General features: G+C 41.9%; 1 protein-coding gene across 1 annotated transcript; it reads right to left on the bottom strand.

Annotated features, from left to right (window-relative positions):
• Positions 1-7769: 7769 nt before the first annotated feature.
• Positions 7770-22992, bottom strand: mtif2 (mitochondrial translational initiation factor 2). The gene is made up of 14 exons (XM_064965373.1): positions 22856-22992; positions 21569-21734; positions 19939-20053; positions 19539-19707; positions 19060-19220; positions 18523-18699; positions 16896-17035; positions 16332-16456; positions 15834-16038; positions 13304-13556; positions 12941-13081; positions 10162-10326; positions 9188-9328; positions 7770-8129 (listed from the first exon to the last, which is right to left on the bottom strand). The coding sequence occupies exons 2-14, from the start codon at positions 21725-21727 to the stop codon at positions 7960-7962; spliced, it is 2121 nt and encodes a 706-aa protein (XP_064821445.1). The 5' UTR covers positions 21728-21734; positions 22856-22992; the 3' UTR covers positions 7770-7959.
• Positions 22993-23293: the final 301 nt, after the last annotated feature.

Consider the following 23293-nt stretch of genomic DNA (forward strand, 5'->3'; position numbering starts at 1 on the left):
GAATGTTATTGTTACCACCTTTTCTCCCTGATTTTGTAGGGATGCAAAGTTGTATGCAAAAGTATTGGCCATGCGTATTGATCTCTTGGTAAGTTAATACACCATGACCAAACTGGCTTTGTTAAAGGGAGATTGGCTGCATATAATGTACGCAGGTTATTGCATGTTATTGACATTGCTTAGAGTTTACCTCATGACTGCACTGTTTTGTCACTCGATGCTGAAAAGGCATTCGGCCGGTTAGAATGGGGATATTTATGGATGGTTTTGTAGAAGTTTTTGTTCGGCCCTAATTTCATCTCTATGATAAAAACATGATATAATGACCCTACTGGCAGCTGTAAATTGTCCCCATTTCCATTAAAACGCGGATCTCAACAAGGATTGTCCTTGCTTTTAATATGCTTTTAATATGACTCTCTCCAATTGCAATTTATGAGTCTACACACTTTATCTCACTTTATGCAGATGACATCCTTCTGTTCCTCTCCGATGTTGGGTCCTCTCTCTCTCATGTACTTCAGTTGTTTGAGTCTAAAGAGCTGGGTGGATATATATTTAACCAAATCTATGTTATTTCCTATAAAGGAAGCAGCTAAGAATGCTCAGTCACCTTCTTTTGTATCAATAAGCACCAGCTTTACTTATTTGGGGGTTAAAATACATCCTACTCTATCAAAATGTTTTAGAGAGAACTTCTGTGGCATTTTGCAAAAAATGAAGGCGGATTTGCAGAGGTGGACTAATCTAACTGTATCGTTACAGGGCAGAGTTATCACAGTGAAAATGAATATCTTGCCCCGGGTTAACTTTTTATTCTTCATGATCCCTTTGTCGCCACCTCCAACGTTTATAAAAGAAGTACATGCACAACTTTATATGGGGTGGAAAGCGGGTTAGGATCAAAATCACTACTATGCTGCTTCGAAATGCACAGGAGGATTAGCTGTTCCGAATCTCAATTTCTATTATTGGGCTTTTCAAATAAGAGCATTACGAGTGTGGCTGGACCGTCAATCAGTTTTACCTTGGAGAGCTATTGAATCTGCTCTGGTTAAACCGAATAGACTAGACAAGTTAGTATTTGCTGGGGATGATAGAAAATATTTTAGGCAGCATAATTCTGAATTCCTTGAATATATGGAAGAGGGTGGAAAAGGTCATAGGTCATCAGACAAAATTCCATCAGTTATATCCATTATGGAACAATTTCCATTTATTGACAGGTGGGCATCTTTTCACACAGACCTCGTGGTCTTCAAAAGATGTTTATGTTTTGAAGGACATTTATAGTGAGATTGGCTTTCTGTATCTGCACTTCAGGTCAGCAATGAAAGCTTATGGTGTACCCTGGAATATGCCCTTGTCAGAACACCCAAATGGCAGCCTGGATAGGTCCAGATAGGAGTTCAAGAGGGCTAGTAGCAGAGATACAGGGAAGACATATAAGAAATGACGCATGGAGGTTGTATGGGAGACAGAGTCAGAGAGGATGGGATTAACCTCTGATTGGGATAGGATATGGTTATGGTGGAATTCGGGGCGGGCTCTTGCAATTTACTGGATTAATGTTATGCAGAATATTGTTAATTTGGAATGCATAATAGCACAATTTAGCCTACCAGTGATCAGAGATAGCCTACCAGTGGTCCCTTATTGCGGAGGATTACTTACATCTTTTGTTTGTTTTTGACCATCTCTACTTTTTGAGAAGCTTGTTACGGGCTGTTGGTAGGAGATGGGTGGGAGGCTTGACCACATTTCACATTCAATTGTATTTTACTTCTGTGAATTTTCAAGGGCTGGAGCTGCATGTATAACATTGTGTGGTGTTTACTGTGTGTTATGTAGATTTTATTTTTAATTTGTATAAATAATTTGTTGTTGGGTGAACTCAATAAAAATTTGATCACAAAAAGGACATCTTAAAGCATGGATATAGAGACCTGTAAACACAGATACAATATGCAGAAATATCAACTATGAATATTTATGATGATTGTAAACTTCACTCAATACTAGGAGGGTGGTCTTAAGGTTTTGTACACTCAGTGGAAGTAGGACTATGAGTGGCACTGCCATGCCTCTGTGTTTGAACAGCCGAAGCCAACTAGTTTTCAATGTGTGTTCATGTTTTAATCTCATTCACACACTTACAGCATATCGACAATGGGCAATGCCACAAAATATAATAACATGCCTTTCTTGACCACAGGCACACAGTAGCATAACCAAGTCACAGTAAAGCAACCATAATTCAACAGTCAGCTACTATAGTAGTGTATGCAGTGGAAGTCGGAAGTTTACATACACCTTAGCCAAATACATTTAAACTCAGTTTTTTCACAATTCCTGACATTTAATCCTAGTAAAAATTCCATGTCTTAGGTCAGTTAGGAACACCACTTTATTTTAAGAATGTGAAATGTCAGAATAATAGTAGAGAGTGATTTATTTCAGCTTTTATTTCTTTCATCACATTCCCAGTAGGTCAGAAGTTTACATACACTCAATTAGTGTTTGGTAGCATTGCCTTTAAATTGTTTAACTTTGGTCAAATGTTTTGTGTAGCCTTCCACAAGCGTCTCACAATAAATTGGGTGAATTCTGGCCCATTCCTCCTGATAGAGCTGGTGTAATTGAGTCAGGTTTGTAGGCTTCCTTGCTCGCACAAGCTTTTTCAGTTCTGCCCACACATTTTCTATAGGATTGAGGTCAGGGCTTTGTGATGGCCATTCCAATACCTTGACTTTGTTGTCATTAAGCCATTTTGCCACAACTTTGGAAGTATGCTTGAGGTCATTGTCCATTTGGAAGACCCATTTGCAACCAAGCTTCAACTTCCTGACTCATGTCTTGAGATGTTGCTTCAATATATCTACATATCTACATTTTCCTACCTCAATGATGCCATCTATTTTGTGAAGTGCACCAGTCCCTCCTGCAGCAAAGCACCCCACAACATGATGCTGCCACCCCGTGCTTCACGGTTGGGATAGTGTTCTTCGGCTTGCAAGCCTCCCCTTTATCCTCCAAACATAACGATGGTCATTATGGCCAAACAGTTCTATTTTTGTTTCATCAGACCAGAGGACATTTCTCCAAAAAGTACAATTTTTGTCCCCACGTGCAGTTGCAAACCATAGTCTGTCTTTTTTATGGCAGTGGCTTCTTCCTTGCTGAGCGGCCTTTCAGGTTATGTTGATATAGGACTCGTTTTACTGTGGATATAGATACTTTTGTACCTGTTTCCTCCAGCATCTTCACAAGGTCCTTTGCTGTTGTTCTGGGATTGATCTGCACTTTTCACACCAAAGTATGTTAATCTCTAGGAGACAGAACACGTCTCCTTCCTGAGCAATATGACAGCTGTGTGTCCCATAGTGTTTATTCTTGCGCACCATTGTTTGTACAGATGATCGTGGTACCTTCAGGCGTTTGGAAATTGCTCCCAAGGATGAACCAGACTTGTGGAGGTCTACAATTCTTTTTCTGAGGTCTTGGCTGATTTATTTAGATTTTCCCATGATGTCAAGCAAATAGTTTGAAGGTAGGCCTTGAAATATATCCACAGGTTTACCTCCAATTGACTCAAATTATGTCAATTAGCCTATCAGAAGCTTCTAAAGCCATGAAAAAATAGTCTGGAATTTGCCAAGCTGTTTAATTAAAGGCACAGTCAACTTAGTGTATATGTAAACTTCTGACCCACTGGAATTGTGATACAGTGAATTATAAGTTAAATAACCTGTCTGTAAACAATTGTTGGAAAAATGACTTGTGTCATGCACAAAGTAGGTCCTAACCGACTTGCCCAAACTATAGTTTGTTAACAAGAAATTTGTGGAGTGGTTGAAAAACGAGTTTTAGTGACTCCAACCTAAGTTTGTGTAAACTTCCGACTTCAACTGTACGTGCAACCCTCTTTTCCCCATTAAAATTAAGTGTGTTCGGTATAGTCACTCAGCAGATGCAGCTTGCATACCAGAGACCTAACTGGAATGATACTCCAGTAGTGGAATGGTTTGTTGTCTGGTTGTGAAGGAGGGTCTGTGAAAGGGCTGTCACAAATAGATTTGCCTTTATATTTTTTTATGTTGAATGTGGCAAAAAGTCCTGCAGGTCGCGTCCTACATACACTATTTCATACAAAAGTATGTGGAAACCCCTTCAAATTAGTGGATTTGGCTATTTCAGGCACAACCGTTGCTGACAGATGTATAAAACCGAGCACACAGCCATGCAATCTCCATTGACAAACATTGGCAGTAGAATTGCCTTATTGAAAAGCTCTGTGACTTTCAACGTGGCACCTTCATAGGATGCCACCTTTCCAACAAGTCAGTTTGTCAAATTTCTGCCCTGCTAGAGCTGCCCTGCTCAACTGTAAGGGCTGTTATTGTGAAGTGGAAACATCAAGGAGCTACAACGGCTCAGCCCCGAAGTGGTAGGCCACACAAGCTCACAGAACGGGACCGTCGAGTGCTGAAAAATCATCTGTCCTCAGGTTGCAACACTCACTACTAAGTTCCAAACTGCCTTTGGAAGCAACGTCAGCACAACAATTGTTAATCGTGAGCTTCATGAAATGGGTTTCCATGGCAGAGCAGCCACACGCAAGCCTAACCACGTGCAATGCCAAGCATCGGCTGGAGTGGTGTAAAGCTCACCTCCATTGGCCTCTGGAGCAGTGGATGTTTTCTGGAGTGATGAATCACGCTTTACCACCTGTCAGTCCGACGGACGAATCTGGGTTTGGCGGATGCCAGGAGAATGCTACCTTCCCAAATGCATAGTGCCAACTATAACGTTTGGTGGAGGAGGAATAATGGTGTGGGTCTGTTTTTCATGGTTTGGGCTAGGCCCCTTAGTTCCAGTGAAGGGAAATCTTAATGCTACAGTAGACAGTCACATCCTAGATGATTCTGTGTTTCCAACTTTCTGGCAACAGTTTGGGGAAGGCCCTTTCCTGTTTCAGCATGACAATGCCCCCGTCCACAAAGCGAGGTCCATACAGAAATTGTTTTTTGAGATTGGTGTGGAAGAGCTTGAAGGTCCTGCACAGGTTTCATGTGAGCTTGGTTGCATACCCAATCTTAAAGTGTACGAAAATAAGGCATTTGATATCACAAAGTATGCTGTACTTCCATTTCTCCTGGATTGCCATTTCTCATTTAGTTAGCCCCACCTCACCGCAGAAATGCAAATCAGTTTACAGAGAAAATACATAGATGCATTTATGTGTCTAACATAAGTGTGCTCCAAAATGTCCCAGCCATTTAGCAGACACCAAGCATAAACGTTTGCTGTACATCAGAGTAGCAATATTGGCTAGTAGATAGCGAACAAACATTAGAAAATGTAAACTAATTTGTGGTGTACCCTGGTGGACAGTCGAGGCCAAAAGTTGAGAATGACACAAATATTAATTTTCACAAAGTCTGCTGCCTCAGTTTGTATGATGGCAATTTGCATATACTCCAGAATGTTATGAAGAGTGATGACATCATGTCAGTGATTCTCTTGTTAACACAGGTGTGAGTGTTGACGAGGACAAGGCTGAAGATCACTCTGTCATGCTGATTGAGTTCAAATAACAGACTGGAAGCTTCAAAAGGAGGGTGGTGCTTGGAATCATTGTTCTTCCTCTGTCAACCATGGTTACTTGCAAGGAAACACGTGCTGTCATCATTGCTTTGCACAAAAACAGCTTCACAGGCAAGGATATTGCTGCCAGTAGGCAAAATTGCGAGTGAGCCCACTCCCTTGGCTGAGAAGCAACCCCAGGACTTTCAATGAGTGTGAAGAATAAAGTGAAATTGGTCATAAATATATACAGTAACATTGTTAGGGTAGACTAAAATACAGATAATAACTTCCAATAAGGAGAAAGGAAAAGGGGACAGTGGCATCCAAGTGAACAGAAATTATCATGTTTTGTTTGTTTGTAGCTCTTGGTACAAAAGGGGTAAAAGCAGAACATTGTTTGAAAGTGATCTGTGTGTATTAGAAGTAGTGATTGAGAGGGCTTTCCTATTGAAAAGAGTAGAAGGAACTGAGTTGAAGGAAACAGATATGGAGACTAGTGAAAGTAACAAAGACAGGGTCTATCAGTTGAGGTCACATTTAATGAGTGTTGACAGTATGGTGAATGGTAATTTATTAGCAGCTTTCAGATAGCATTCTAATTATGCAATATCTTAGTAATTTGAAGAAGCTCAGCCTTCAATACACATGACGAATATGAGTGTGAACAACATTTGGTGCCGTGACCCAGATGAGAGCAACCTTACTTCTTGACCCTTTTCACTCGGCTAAAACCCAGACATCCCTCCGGCCACAACTAAGGTAAGAGTCCTTATTAAAAAAATCTCTGAGGGACTGTCTGTTTTCCAGCCAGGCCTTAATGGTAAGAGATCGCTTGTCCTCCTCATCCATGACATTTTGAGGTTCAATTTGGCCCAACTATTATCCTTTAAATGAGTCTCTGCCTAATCTTTGGATCATGCTTGTGTGACGCTTTTGAATGTGGGTCAAACGGACAATAAAAGTATTATCTGAATTGTTTCGTCCACACCTACGTTATTCTTGCTAGCTAGCATGAGCGATACCGGTAGTGTCCTTTGCTCCCGCCTGCCCTCACCGTCGTTAACAGAACTGTGGGAAAACAGTGCCCAACAGACAGGGGGGCGAAGAACACCGTCTATGGGTCATCCCCTCCTTACCCTAGCACAGCAGGTGGGAGGCTGGGGCAACACTTTGTGCTAGCAAACTAACTAGAGCTAGCGACATCATGTGCATAGCTTGCTAACTAGCTTGCACAGTGTTCAGGAGAAAACCGTTCCTGACACGGAGTCCTCCTTAGGACTAGCTGGCTAAACTAGCACAGTGTCCTGCGCTCCCGCCGGGACCAATTTCTGGAGCTGCATATTTATTTATGGCAATCCCCTCTTCCTACAATTTGTAAGTTTGTAAGTTTTTTTTTAACCTTTATTTAACCAGGCAAGTCAGTTAAGAACAAATTCTTATTTTCAATGACGGCCTGGGAACAGTGGATTAACTGCCTGTTCAGGGGCAGAACGACAGATTTGTACCTTGTCAGCTCGGGGGTTTGAACTCGCAACCTTCTGGTTACTAGTCCAACGCTCTAACCACTAGGCTACACTGCCGATTGACAGCTTGCTGGTCTAATCAGTGCCTAGTGTGCGTTTCACGAGCTGATCTGCTGCGTTTTTTGTGTGTTTTTTTTACAAGGGCGAAACAGGGCATTCATCAGGGCATAGACTCTACAAAGTAGTGCGTTCCACAGGGATGCTGGCCCATTTGGACACTACAGTTGTGTATTTTTTTAAGAAGCTAAAAAAAAAATGGCCAGAAACTAAAGGCATCAGGGCAATGCACAGACAGCTGAGAGATGTGAGTGGAGTTAGGCCCTTCTACATGTAGTGTGTGCATAACTTTAACAGAACAGCATATTTATTACCTTAAACGATATGCACATTTTTTTTTATTGTAATACGTATTTACACTTCGTCTCTTGGAAAATTATGTGCTGTACATGCAGTGCTTGACTTGAGCAGGAGCTCACTGGAGCTGAGTACCAGCACCTAATTTTTCACTGCTTGAGCTCCTGTTCCTCTTATAGAATATTAACTCAAAATCAGTGAGCCTAAAGCAAAGAAAATCTGTCCAATTGTAGAACACAAATAAAGCCACTGCTGGTACAGATACAAGTACTGTATGCTCATATCATTTGAAAAAAAAAAATCTTACTAGAAACAATTTTATTACATCAAGCAGAGCAGTCAGTACAACACCTCAAATTCAATTAGTCATGACATTCACAATTTTACGTAAATGCGAAGTCTTGGAATGCTCAACCCTCTCTAGCATAAATAATACTCCATCAATTCAGATCATGGATTTTTCACCTGATGAGGCCAATATCCATAGTATGTCCTAAAATCCTGGATCCCAGGAAATTGTTTGCCTCGTCTCAGTCTCTTCGTAGCACACTACTTCATCTCCAGGTCTAAACTCGATGTCCTGATCCACAGAGAGGCCACACTCCATCCCCGTCTTCACCATCTGGACATCATCTTTGTGGTGCTTCAGTGCTGTCAAGGAGCCTGCAGGTAATACAAGACACCGCACACAGTTTTCATTCTAATCAATAATAAGAAACCAACTTTCACCAAATGTATTTGTGACTGACTCAAGAATAAGGGTGACCTGTCGTCAGAGTACATACAAAATAAGCCACAGGTTTATCACATGACATTATCTGTATACACTAAGCAACCGGTTTGACTAATTACCAGTATGGAGCATTGATAGTAAATACAGAATTTCACATACTTAAAAATATGTATTTGAAAGTATAGTGTATTTCATAAAGGAAAATGTTAGATTTGATCATTTAAAACACAATACAACCACACATGTGGATAATGCTTTTAAAATTGGGGATGACACAAAAAAACGTATTACCATTGTGGTCCTCTTAAATAAATGGCTTAAACAATGTACAAACATAAGCTACACAGTAGACCTAGCCTACTAGGCATACTTGGGTTACAGATCTAACAATAATGAATATATTTTGGAACTTGTATAGTGCTTTAAATAATCTTAAAGCGCATAAAAAGTGAAACAGACAAAAAATAGAAATGGAGACAAAGTATTAGGTCTGAAAAACGCATGAAAAGCCACCACATCTTGGCAGTGGTTAGGCGCATTCCCTGAACAGTCCCTGAACTTCCTCAGCTATCTCTGGACACAGCATGCAATCCTTGGTGTAATACTTCCAAACAGATTAAACAAAAAGGCACATTATTTTAATCCAAACAGCAAGCTAGCTAGCTAACAAGCCCAAATATGGACTTTTCATCACAATCCTGCAAGTCTGAGAGTCCACAGGATATAGTGATCAAATCCTAGAGCAGCCAAATCCCCCCAAAATACATTTAAAAAATAAATACTAATAAACATATGTACAATATTTACAGAGCTCTCTGCCTGGGCTACAGTGCCATGGCAACCATGGAACCGGAGGTGTTGGCATCTCCTCTTTTTTAAATAATTTTAAAGTATCAGCTAGATATTGAACCGCAGTAAGGATCCCGGATGAGTGACATTCCCTTTAGCTATTCGGTATGGTATTAGGTCTTCGCACTGTCTTGCTTACCCTCCCAGATGACGTCTCGGCCTCGGACCAGTCGGAACTTCATCTTTCTATCTAGCTGACCCTTCTGAACTCTACAGCCGGCGACAGGCACTTTCTTCTTCCCAACAGTCACGTCAAACATGGCCAGGACAGATGCCTCCCCTAGAAATAGAAGACGAGGAAAAATACTTTCAATCCATACGAGACGGAAATCGGTCTTCTGCTGTACCTAACCCTTCCGCTACACAAACACACATTAGGTTGAAGAGGCTGGAGCAGAGGGCAGCCACAATGAGCAGTTTAGGGGGTTAAGTTAAGATCACGACCACCAGATTCTCTCTCTTTTTCACCCGTCAGAACTGGGATTCAAAACAGTAACCCAAACTGTGTGAGATGCAAACAAAACATTAGGGTTTCTAGCACAGTCTATTCCCAGTTTAGTGAAAAGATAGTTATCCAGTGTTTTTAAACTGCATGCAAACCAGCAAACAAAGCAACTAACACTACCGATATACAGGAATACATATCCTTGCATGATTCACTATTTCTTCGAAAATAAGTTGAAATGGGGAAAACTTTGTGTTCCCACATGTATGTGTTTGATTTACAACTGCATAGGATCCCCAAAAAGTTACAGAAAATGTTTTCAGTTCAAGAAAAAAAATGTCCTGAACCGAATTACATTAAATTAAATGAATCTGGTTGGAGACTTAAGTGATTCTTGTTAAGGGTATAATTTACCTCACCTGTGTAAATTGCAGGTGCCTACATAGTAAAAATAGCCATATGACATGTTTTGAAAGAGAAACTGAATATTCTGCTCCATTGCAAAAGTGCCAATTTATTTGACCACTACAGTATGTCATTTTTGACAATTACTATGTCATGTGTATGTTTATTGATTCGATGTATCCCAGGACTCCCAAGAACACTCGGTAACAATTGCCTGTGTTGACTACCCTGATTTATTAAATTAAAATACCACACACACACACCGATCACATTCTCCTTCACAGACGGAGGGAGTTTATTGCTCAGCTCGTCCTTTAGGTCGTCGATGAGTTTGTAGATTACTTTGTGCATCTTTAGCATGATGCCTTTCTTAGTGGCCATCTGCTGAATGGACTTATTGACACCCACATTGAAGCCGTATATGGTGCCTGGTCATGGGAAGAAATAGCAAGTGTTACTATAACAATAAACAAAACATTTGTCAACATAAAATAAAAAAAGGTCTTAAAACAGTTTACTAATAAGACTTATTTTTCATTTTCAAAAGTGTAAATATAGGGGATATAATAAAACACTTATATAACAGGTAAGCAGACAGATCGAGGGGATACAAGAGCACATGCTTGAAGGGACATTAAACAATGGAATGTGAGGGAAATAATATTTAGATGATATTTAACTGGTTAAAACATAGCCCTTTAAACTTGTACCCGTAGACGGGTTGAAACATGGCACATTTGGGCACTGAGAAGCGCCTAAATTGGAACGCAGTGGCTATTCAGTAAAATATTATAAATGACATCAGAGCTCAGGCTTCACAGCGCTGTATTGGTTTCGACTGACAGCCATTCTGAACATGAGCACTGCACGTGACAAGAAGTTGTCCCCATCCCTCCAATGGAGTCCAAATGTGCACTTGACATTTCCATATCATAAAACTCATGTCATATATATTTATGATCACCATGTTTGGATGTAGTTAGAAGATTACATGGCGTCATACCCTGGGTTGTTCTGAACAGAATGAGCCTGTTTGTCTATTGTGAAGAAAATTTGCTGTGAAAGTTTAACACTAAGATCGTATTTCATACCGTAGCTAGTCATGTTTGCTTTCTGCGATTTGTAAATGGTCAGTTTTTGGATTGTGTAAACAACAGTAATTGTGTGACGGCGGGGATGCAGGGTTGTGTTCCAAACAAAACAAGTATGCTTGTGTTAGTTCTTCAACAGCACAGCTAGGAGAGCTAAAAAAAAGGACCTTATAGTTGAAGATTCTTTTGAGTCACGGAAGTGCATTGATATTTTTGGGGGAGAAGTGTGTGGTCACATCAGAGACACCAGTTAGTCCTCTCACTCTAACCTTTGTCATTTTGTCTTATGTTGCACCTACTCCACCATTTCAATTAATATTCTTATTATGTTACTGAATGTATCCAGAGTATTTTCAGATTTTGTTATTTTTATTTATTTTATTTTTTATTTCACCTTTATTTAACCAGGTAGGCTAGTTGAGAACAGGTTCTCATTTGCAACTGCGACCTGGCCAAGATAAAGCATAGCAGTGTGAACAGACAGAGTTACACATGGAGTAAACAATTAACAAGTCAATAACAGTAGAAAAAAAGAGAGTCTATATACATTGTGTGCAAAAGGCATGAGGAGGTAGGCGAATAATTACAATTTTGCAGATTGACACTACAGTGATAAATGATCAGATGGTCATGTACAGGTAGAGATATTGGTAGGCAAAAGAGCAGAAAAGTAAATAAATAAAAACAGTATGGGGATGAGGTAGGTAAAAATGGGTGGGCTATTTACCGATAGACTATGTACAGCTGCAGCGATCGGTTAGCTGCTCAGATAGCAGATGTTTGAAGTTGGTGAGGGAGATAAAAGTCTCCAACTTCAGCGATTTTTGCAATTCGTTCCAGTCACAGGCAGCAGAGAACTGGAACGAAAGGCGGCCAAATGAGGTGTTGGCTTTAGGGATGATCAGTGAGATACACCTGCTGGAGCGCGTGCTCCGGGTGGGTGTTGCCATCGTGACCAGTGAACTGAGATAAGGCGGAGCTTTACCTAGCATGGACTTGTAGATGACCTGGAGCCAGTGGGTCTGGCGACAAATATGTAGCGAGGGCCAGACGACTAGAGCATACAGGTCGCAGTGGTGGGTGGTATAAGGTGCTTTAGTGACAAAACGGATGGCACTGTGATAAACTGCATCCAGTTTGCTGAGTAGAGTGGTGGAAGCTATTTTGTAGATGACATCGCCGAAGTCGAGGATCGGTAGGATAGTCAGTTTTACTAGGGTAAGTTTGGCGGCGTGAGTGAAGGAGGCTTTGTTGCGGAATAGAAAGCCGACTCTAGATTTGATTTTCGATTGGAGATGTTTGATATGAGTCTGGAAGGAGAGTTTACAGTCTAGCCAGACACCTAGGTACTTATAGATGTCCACATATTCAAGGTCGGAACCATCCAGGGTGGTGATGCTAGTCGGGCGTGCGGGTGCAGGCAGCGAATGGTTGAAAAGCATGCATTTGGTTTTACTAGCATTTAAGAGCAGTTGGAGGCCGCGGAAGGAGTGTTGTATTGGCTAATGCTGTGAAAAGTAGAGTAAATGGAAAATACACATACAATCAACAGTGTCATGTTTGGATTCAGTCTTTTGTCAGGTGAATTATTATGTCCTAGACTTTGGTCTAATAATTTCCCCATAATCACCAAAATGTTCCCTTTTAATTGCCATCATGCTTATACCATTCAAATGTATTCTGTAAGAAACACTTCCATTTAGGCCTATCCATATAGGCCAATTCCCATGTGTAAAGTGTAAAGGGTTAAAATCATTACAAAGAAAGTTTGTTGAAGTGAAAGTGAAAGTAAACCAGATGTGTTTTAAGTTGAGTATTGGATAATAATTCTTAAGATAGTTAGAATGTCATGGGGCATTCTAACTACAGCAGTGATGCCGGCATTTCAGTCTTCTATTGAGACCAAACATCTCCCTTTTCAATGACATGGTGTGATGTGTGGAGGATGCACCTGAGAAGGTCTCGGCCAGGTTGAGATCGTTCTCGGAAACATCTCCGATGCCAAAGTGGACCACCTCCATCTGGCACTGGTGATGCGCATCGTAGCTCTCCAAGATGTTCAGGATAGCCTCGACAGAGCCATCCACATCACCTGCAGTGGCAAAAGACAAGTCGGTATGAAATGGCATATGCTTTATTAGAATTATTCATGGCATTATTTTTTTATATTTTGTGATTCATTTAGTTATTTCATGATGCATTTAATATAAATATTGAAATATGATTTTAATTAGGAGCATTTCTATTCTGTTCTGTAATTGAATTGTCTAGCCATGTCATTGAGTTATTCAGATTAATTAATTGATCTAGTCACCTTTGACAATGAGTGGTAGGGAGATCTCTTGGGACTCCAACTTCTCGCTGGGCCGCATGGCCATGAGCTTTTTGTTGGCCTTGTACAGAGCAGACTTCCTTTGCCTCCAGCTGAGGTGGGCCAGGGGCTCTCGCTCCTTCTTATAGCTCTCTTGGTGCTCCCGTTGCTTTACCTCAATGGCTTGCATGTCCTCCTTCAGTTTGTCCTGTTCCTCCTGGTAGCACCGCCAGTCCACCACCTCCCTTGCTCTTTTCTATAGTTGAGTGGATAAAGATCGATAGAATGGGGTAATATGGTGTCACAACAGATATATTAACAGACGAGACAAAAACATAACTCAGAGCTCAAAAGTGACTATGGTCTGAGATATGCTTGTAAGTCTGAATTGGGGCATTACCAGTAATAAGTAAGGAAAGACAATATGTTACTCTGGAACATGATCCCTCTTCTGACGAACATATCAAGACTGTTTCAAGGACAGCTTTCTTCCATCTACGTAACTGCAAAAAATCTGAAACTTTGTCCAAAAATGACGCAGAAAAATTAATCCATGCTTGTGTCACTTCTATGTTAGACTATTGCAATGCTCTACTTTCCAGCTAAATAAACTTGGAGTTAGTGTTAAACACGGCTGCTAGAATCTTGACTAGAACCAAAAAATGTGATCATATTACACCAGTGCTAGCCTCTCTACACTGGCCTCCTGTTAAGGCAGGGGCTGATTTCAAGGTTTTACTGCATTACATGGGCTTGCTCCTACCTATCTTTCCGATTTGGTCCTGCCATACATACCTACACGCTACGGTCACAAGACTCTGGCCTCCTTACTGTCCCTAGAATTTCTAAGCAAACAGCTGAAGGCAGGGCTTTTTCCTATAGAGCACCGTTTTTATGGAATGGTCTGCCTACCCACGTGAGAGACGCAGACTCTGTCTCAACCTTTAAGTCTTTATTGAAGACTCATCTCTTCAGTAGGTCCTATGATTGAGTGTAATCTGGCCCAGGAGTGTGAGGGTGAACGGAAAGGCACTTGCCGTCTCCGCCTGGCCCCCCCCCCCCCCCCCTCTCCACTGGGATTCTCTGCCTCTAACCCTATTACAGGGGCTGAGTCACTGGCTTACTGGTGCTCTTCCATGCCATCCCTAGGAGGGGTGCGTCACTTGAATGGGTTGAGTCACTGACGTGATATTCCTGTCCGGGTTGGCGGCGCGTGCGAATCTTGACTTGTTCACCATGTGCTACCTGTCCCAGACCTATTATTTGACCATGCTGGTCATTTATGAACATTTGAACATCTTGGCCATGTCCTGTTATAATCTCCAGCCGGCACTGGCCACCCCTCATAGCCTGGTTCCTCTCTAGGTTTCTTCCTAGGTTCTGGCCTTTCTAGGGAGTTTTTCCTAGCCACCGTGCTTCTACACCTGCATTGCTTGCTGTTTGGCATTTTAGGCTGGGTTTCTGTACAGCACTTTGAGATATCAGCTGATGTAAGAAGGGCTTTATAAATAAATTTGATTTGGAATATTTTATCAGTGTATGATGACTAGCCTTATGTTTTATGCTGCTTTGTGCAGAGGGAACATCAACATCACACAGTGATAAACTAAACTTAGTTGAATGCACTGACTAAGGCAAAAAGAATGGAAGTAGTTATTTGGCAGATCTAAAACTAGCGAATTAGATTGAGATTAACTTCTCTCGCGAGCCAACGGGCGAACCAGCGAAAAAGCTAGGGGTAAACAAACAGTGACGTAAGTATAACGTGACAGGTTTATGGTCAGTGTCACTTGTTGTGACAGCGAATTATGTTAATAATGAATCTACTGAAAATGTTTATTAAAACTACCAATAAGTGTCAGTAGTTTGCTTAGGTTGACGGCAAAGTTAGGCTACTTACATGGGAGTACCCTACGTCTGTACTCTGCTCTGAGGCGTGGTCACACTAAGCCATGCCTCGCCGTGTGTATCTATAGTGCACCTGTGACTGCCAATACAGCGCGGCATGGAACGCTGCTTGTCCAATCAGCATCCAGGATCCAAACAAGCCGTTTTAGAACTGACATTAGCGTTATTAAACAATCTTCACTGGAAATTGAAGTGGGAGTTGTCAACACAAGGATTGACTTGGCCGGCTGCATACGTGACACGTCAAAAATGCATGGTATTGGATCGTATCTGAAGGCAATTAATGACTCAGATAAGGCCTATTCCAACTGCACTACTCCTCATTCTCATAAATAAATAAAAACGTCCAGATATTGCTTTGAGGCTGGGTTGTATGACTACCAAATTCGGAGTTGGCTGAATCACACAGGCTTTAGAATTCCTCTACTCTTCTAATAATGCAATATATGTCACCCCAGACTTAATCTCGGCAACCCACAATCAAAATCTTGCCCAAACGCTGGCTACTGGATAAGGTTCTGGGGGAGAGGTACACCGTAAATAGGTGCACAGGAAGAATTGTTCCTCATCTCACTGTCCTAGGATAGACGTTACATTTATGTTATGTCTGTCCGGGAGAGATTACCTCAGACTCTACTTCCAGGATCTCCTCGCCGGCAGAGGGGAGCTCCTTCCACCCCACTATCTCCACAGCAGTGCTCGGCCCAGCTTCCTTCACTGTGCAGTTGTTCTCGTCAAACAAGAAGCGCACCTTGGCCCATGTCTTCCCCGCAACCAAAGTGCAGCCCTTTTTTAACGTGCCTCGCTGGACAATTGCTGTCGTAACTGGCCTGCAAAACAGGAAATCACTTGTAAAAATGTATTTGTAAGCAGCATCTTATTGAACTGACGTTCATTTAAAAATAGTTTAAACATTTGAAATGTTTACCAAAGCTATTTTTAATTTCCGTTACTCCAATAATTTCACCCAAATTGTAATGGATTATATGCATTTGACAATATAATGCTTTTAGGTTGTGATTTTGTGTGAATGTTGGCAAGCTAGAAGGCTTGGTGCAACCATTCCAAAAACCAAATGCTAAGCTCATGCTCTCATCCGTGGCTGTGCCATGGGGAGACGCACCCCTTGCCCTTATCCGAGCGGCTCTCGATAATGGTGCCCTCCACTAGGCCTGTCGGGTCACCCTTCAGCTCCATCACCTCCGCCAGGGTCACCGTGGCCTCTGCCAGCTCCAGCAGATTGTCCCCCTATGGAATCATATTGTTGTTCTTTAATTTCATGGCTTTGGCATTATGCACCGACTTGCACAAATAGGTGAATTAGGCTGGGGCCAGACAGTTTTATCCACATTTACCAACTTTAGACAACTATTGAGGGACAAAAACAGACAGTGACAAATGCATAATAAGCACATTACAGGAATGACTTAAAATGGGCAGTAGTGTTTGTATTAAGGCTGGACCATGTTTGGCGGACTGTCCTAACCCCCAAGATGAGACAAGGGGCAGAATCCAATTAACAAGCATTTGCATATACACACACACACAAATTAGGCTTGCTAAATGTCTGACATTTTGTTTCCCACCTGGTCTGCTGTAATAAATGAGAACAATGGAAATGAGTCCATTTTATATATTCAATGAAATATTAAAAATTAAACCTCCTTCCTATGGATGAGGAACTCACCTTCAGGGCAGAAACGTGGATAGCCTGAACCTCTCCTCCATACTCCTCGCATACCACATCATGGGATAGCAGTTCCTGCTTCACACGCGCTGGGTCAGCTTGATGCTTGTCACACTTGTTCACTGCCACAATGATTGGCACTGCAGACACACCAAACCCCCCCCCCACCAATTTTACTATTCAGGTACATAAAAGCATACAATAATGAACTGTCATTAAATGAGCTCATTGGGAGCCTTGTTCAGACCAACAATGTTATCTCTTGAAACGTCTCCTTAGCCATGAAAAGGCAGTGATGATTTATACTGAACAAAAATATAAAAAACACAATATGCAACAATTTCAAAGATTCTACTGAGTTACAGTTCATATAAGGAAATCAGTCAAATGAAATTCATTAAGTCCTAATCTATGGATTTCACATGACTGGGAATACAGAGATGTATCGGTTGGTCCCAGATACCGTTAAAAATTTAAAATAAAATAAAAGTAGGGGCGTGGATCAGAAAACAAGCCAGTATCTGGTGTGACCACCATTTGCCTCATGCAGCATGACACCTTCACATAGAGTTGATCAGGCTGTTGATTGTGGCCAGTGGAATATTGTCCCACTCCTCTTGTGGAGGAATGCGCCGTCGTACACGTCGATCCAAGAGCATCCCAATCATGCTTAATGGGTGATGTCTGGTGAGTATGCAGGCCATGGAAGAACTGGGACATTTTCAGCTCCAGGAATTGTGTACAGATCCTTGCGACATGGGACAATATTATCATATTGAAACATGAGGGAGGTAATGGTGGCGGATAAATGGGACGACAGTGGGCCTCAGGACATCGCAACGGTATCTCTGTCCATTCAAATTGCCATCGATAAAATGCAATGGTGTTCATTGTCCATAGCTTATGCCTGCCCATACCATAACCCCACCGCCACCATGGGGCACTCTATTCACAACGTTGACGTTGCACACACGAAGCCATGCACGTGGTCTGTGGTTGTGAGGCCGGTCGGACGTACTGCCAAATTCTCTAAAACGACATTGGGGGCGGCTTATGGTAGAGAAATGCACATTCAATTATCTGGTAACAGCTCTGGTGGACATTCCTGCAGTCAGCATGCCAATTGCACGCACCCTCAAAATTTGAGACATCTGTAACATTGTGTTGTGTGACAAAACGGCATATTTCAGAGTGGTCTTTTATTGTCCCCAGCACAAGGTGCACCTGTGTAATCAGCTTCTTGATATGCCACGCCTTTCAGGTGGATGGAATATCTTGGCAAAGGAGCTCACTAACAGGGATGTAAACACGTGTACAAAAGTTGAGAGGAATGTTTTTTTTGTGTGTGTATGGAACATTTTTGGGATATTTTATTTCAGCTCATGAAACATGGGTCAAACTTTACATGTTGCGATTATATTTCTGTTCAGTGTATATAGATTTAAAGTCAACAGCAGGAATATGTGTTGTACATGATGCTATCGCTAGCTGCAGTTTGGATTGAATGCCATCAATCCCTACAGTTAGGGTTATTTCATCTATAAAAAAAAATATTAGTGTCCCTCAAAGATGTCACCCAAAATGTGTTATAGTTGCATAGAAATACCAACATGAAATATGGCAGTACCTTGGGCTTTTTTGGCATGTAGGATGGATTCAATCGTCTGCTTCATGACTCCGTCATCTGCAGCAACAACCAGAATGACAATGTCTGTGGCCAAAGCTCCACGGGCCCTCATGGCGGAGAAGGCTGCGTGCCCTGGGGTGTCCAAGAAGGTGATCTTTTCCCCCGAAGGAAGTTGAACTGTAGAGAGAAATCAGGATGGAACCTTCTGAACTCTGTGAAGATAAATCTAACCTCACTGAGAAATTTGGTATATTCAAAATATGTATTGCTATGAGGCATCATAGCACCAGGTTGAGAAATAACTTTTACAGTTTAGCCTTGCAATGATCTGCATCGACACGTGGTCTCAAGCAAAGAGTGGATATGGGGACAGGTCTGAGGGGAGCTTCCGGTGTTAGTCAACATTTTCATACAATATTAATATGATTCATTCAGCTAGATTCTGTAAGATTCACTACTACTAGCAGCTAGTTTTATGATCACTAAACATTCCACAAAAAAACAAACACTTCTTGTGGAGTCTAGGTGTTTCCCTACCCAGGAAGGCCCCAATGTGCTGGGTGATGCCCCCTGCTTCCCCCGCAGCCACCTGGCTCTTCCTAAGGCTGTCCAGCAGAGTGGTCTTTCCGTGATCTACGTGGCCCATTATTGTGACGACAGGAGGACGAGACACCAGGACGGACGGATCTGGTGGAGCTCTAGAATAAACATTGATTTACATTCAGATGCAACTTCTGTTTCTATGTTCATTCATGTGAAAATAAAAAAACTCTAAATATAATAAAATGTTTTAAAAAAAGTTAATATTCAGGTGGTATAACTTGGGTTTTATCCAGGTTTGAGCTTGAATGGGAATGTCAGTACCTCGTTGGTACTGAGCCCCATCTACCCTAATGCCTACAGACGGCCAACAACCAATTCTCAAGAGGTTTTGTTTTGAAATGTCCAGCATCTGTCAAACAAAATACTCGATTAACCACCCTTCTAACAATCAGCCGACAAGACAGGTCCTCTACCTTTGAGTGTCTTTGTTCTCACGCTCTTTGGACTCCACCAGCTTGGCCCACTTGAACTTCATCCCAGACCTCTTCACAACGTCCTTGATCCACTGCTCCTCCAGAACAGAGTGGGGCTCTAGGGAATCCAGGTCCACTGAGGTGTTGAGCAGAGCCTCAAAGACATGATCTATGGAATAAATGGTACGCTGTTCAAAATCAGTACTACACATCAGACCTGCGTTGTATTCATTAGTGTACACCGTAGCGAAACGTTTTAGAATGGAAAACGAAAACAAACGTTTCTTATTGGACAAGTTTAATCATCTTGGAACACACTCAATACTTCATACCATAATTCAGTAAAATAATGACTTTAAAGACTATTGAATGATTATACATTAAATTTAATCAGCCTTACCAAAGTCTTTGTTCATAGCTTGAGCCAGTGCAGACACCGTCATCTTCTGCTTTATTTCTACTTCCTGTTTGTCCTGCTTCGGTTTGACTTTCTGAACTTTACTATGGCCTTTACCCTAGATAGAAAAGACATGAAGAAAAATGCTAATGGATCTAAAAGCATAAGGAAAGACCACAACCACATGATCTCTATTTTCAAGGCCTATTACATTTCTTATCATTTGCATTTACAGTGCATTAGGAAAGTATTCAGACCCCTTGACTTTTTCCACATTTTGTTACGTGACATCCTTATTCTAAAATGGATTTTTTCCATCATCAATCCACACACTTAAATATGACATTAACATAAGTATTCAGACCCTTAACTCAGTACTTTGTTGAAGACCGTTCAGCAGCAATTACAGCATTGAATCTTCTTGGGAATGACGCTACAAGCTTGGCACAACATTACTTGGGGAATTTCTCCCATTCTTCTCTGCAGATCCTCTCAAACCCGGTCAGGTTGGATAGGGAGCGTCGCTGCTCAACTACTTTCAGATCTCTAAAGAGATGTTAGATTAGGTTGAAGTCCGGGTTCTGGCTGTGTGCTTAGGGTTGTTGTCCTGTTGGAAGGTGAAGCTTTGCCCCAGTCTGAGGTCCTGAGCAGATTTCATCAAGGACCTCTCTGTACTTTGCTCTGTTCATTTTCCATTGATCCTGACTAGTCACCCAGTCCTTGCCACTGATAAACATCCCCACAGCACGATGCTGCCACCACCATGCTTCACTGTAGGGATGGTGCCAGGTTTCCTCCAGAAGTTCAATCTTGCTTTCAACAGACCAGAGAATATTATTTCTCATGGTCAGAGTCCTTTAGGTGTCTTTTGGCAAACCAAGCGGGCTGTCATATGCCTTTTACTGAGGAGTGGCTTCCATCTGGCCACTCTACTAAAGGCCTGGTTGGTGGAGTGCAGCAAAGATGGGAGAACCTTCCATAAGGACAACCATCTCCACAGCACAGAGGAACTGGAGCTCTGTCAGTGACCATTGGGTTCTTGGTCACCTCCCTGACCAAGACCCTTCTCCCCTGATTGCCGTTTGGCCAGGCGACCAGCAATAGGAAGAGTCTTGGTGGTTCCAAACTTCTTGCATTTAAGAATGATGGACGCCACTGTGTTCTTGGGGACCTTCAATGCCCCAGATCTGTGCCTCGACAAAATCCTGTCTCGGAGCTCTACGGCAATTCCTTCAACCTCATGGCTTGGTTTTGCTCTGACATGCACTGTCAACTGTGGGACATTATATACAATGGTGTGTACCTTTCCAAATCATGTCCAATCAATCGTATTTACCACAGGTGGACTCCAATCAAGTTTTATAAACATCACAAAGATGATCTATGGAAACAGGATGCACCTGAGCTCAATTTTGAGTGTCATAGCAAAGGTTCTGAATACTTATGTAAATTAGGTATCCGTTTTTATAAACATTCCTCAAAACCTATTTTTCGCTTTAATTGTGGATTGTGTGTAGATTGATGAGGAAACCATTTACATTATAGAATAAGGCAGTAACGTAACAAAATGTGGAAGAAGTCAAGGGGTCTGAATATGTTTTTCTTCAACTCAAAACTTGCCCCTATGTCTCACCTGCTTAGTCGCAAGGAATCTGGCATGGTGGCAGGTCAGTGGAGGTGCAGGGGTCCAAGCTGGAGCAAAGATAGGGAAAGGGAGGTAGTTCGCAACCAGTGTAGGGTCGGTATGGGTTATCAGTCTTACCCTCCTTATCAGGGAGGTCGCCCGATTCATTTCAGTGCTAAAAAAAACAGAATTGTTATTTTCATTTCACATTGGCATCTGCAGTCGTGCTTTACTGTAGGTTAACTACCATTTGCCATGCGGTTTGCTAGCAACATTATGAAAAGGGGCCTGTGGGTCCCCACATCGAAAAACCTGAAGCCACCATGCTTCTATTTCCCTATGTGGGAGCATCACAAACCGTAGTTTTTCACCATGTTTTGTTATTTTTGTATAACATAAAAATCAACACAAAGTTGGCTCTTTTACAATGTAAGGTCATTTGGAAATAATGTTTGTTTTCCCCCAATTTGTGGGCGTGGTCAAAGGGAATTCCTTATTGCATGAATATCAACTTTGCATACTGGCTAACACTGCCATTCCAAAATGGCAGCAGTGGCTACTATTAACTAACGTGAGGACGAAAGGGGCAGTTTTCCAGGAAAATTTGCAGTATTTCAAACTTCTCGGTGGAGCAGTGCAGATAAAGATCAAATTTGAAGTACAGTGACATATTCCAGCCCTGCATGAGGTATGTTTTCTGACACATATCTCACGCTGGCTCCACTGTGTCTTACTGTAACCATGATTGCGTTCTGACTCCAGTGCAGCTCAGTGTAAACAAGTGTAACGGTAGGGTCAGTATTTTCTGGGAAGCTAATTTGCCCATTTAGTTTAAGGAACTAATTACATTCGAAAAAAATATAGAGCTAGGATTATAAAATCGAGTTCCAGGTTGTCTTTATTACAGTCAGGCTGCAAAGATTTGTAGAACGCCTGAAGACACAAGAAAAAAAGAACCTGAAACGCAACAGACGTGGTTGACCTTAGCACAGCTTGTGTTGTTGCACCCACTTCAAAGATGAAGGAAATGGGAAACTTGAACCGGGTTATCGGGCAAATCAAACCTTGACGCACTTCAGCCACGCCCGTACAAAATTGTTCTGTTACACTGCAGTTAACAGAGACTGCAAATATGGTTGTCAAACACTGTGGCGACAGTGTCCAAAACACCACAGTTCACTGCACTGGACTTCATAGTAAGTTAGCTGGAGTCATTTTGGGGAGTTAGCTCGCACGATGCCATGATTTTATGTGGCTAGCTACCCACTAGCAATAACACAAATCCGAGGAACTCACCTTGTGATTTAGGCTACCCCGTTTCACCACATTGTTAATGTGGTTTTCAATACCATTTGCATTACACGTTCAGCGATATCAAACATCCATTTCAACCCTTCACAGGACGCCGCCATGACAGGTATCCCAGCAAGCATTTCGACAGTGTATTGGCCATAGAGATAGATAAAGGACTCATTGTTATAGCTGCACTATTATAGTGTCATTGACAACATTGGCAGCACATATAGACAGAGGACTCGTCGTTATATCTGTGCTATTAGAGCGCCTTTGACAAAAATGGGCAGCGCCATTGAGCCTACAACCCATAGGAATTCCCACTCAGTTGACAACTTTTTTACTGCTTTAAAATGGCGGAAGCAAGGTGGACGCCCATGCTAAAACGACCTTTTGGACACTCGAGCCTTCTATCATTCTCTATGGTATCGACTGGCGGAA

Source organism: Oncorhynchus masou, chromosome 5, assembly GCF_036934945.1.
Source record: "Oncorhynchus masou masou isolate Uvic2021 chromosome 5, UVic_Omas_1.1, whole genome shotgun sequence".
Lineage (NCBI taxonomy): Eukaryota > Metazoa > Chordata > Actinopteri > Salmoniformes > Salmonidae > Oncorhynchus > Oncorhynchus masou.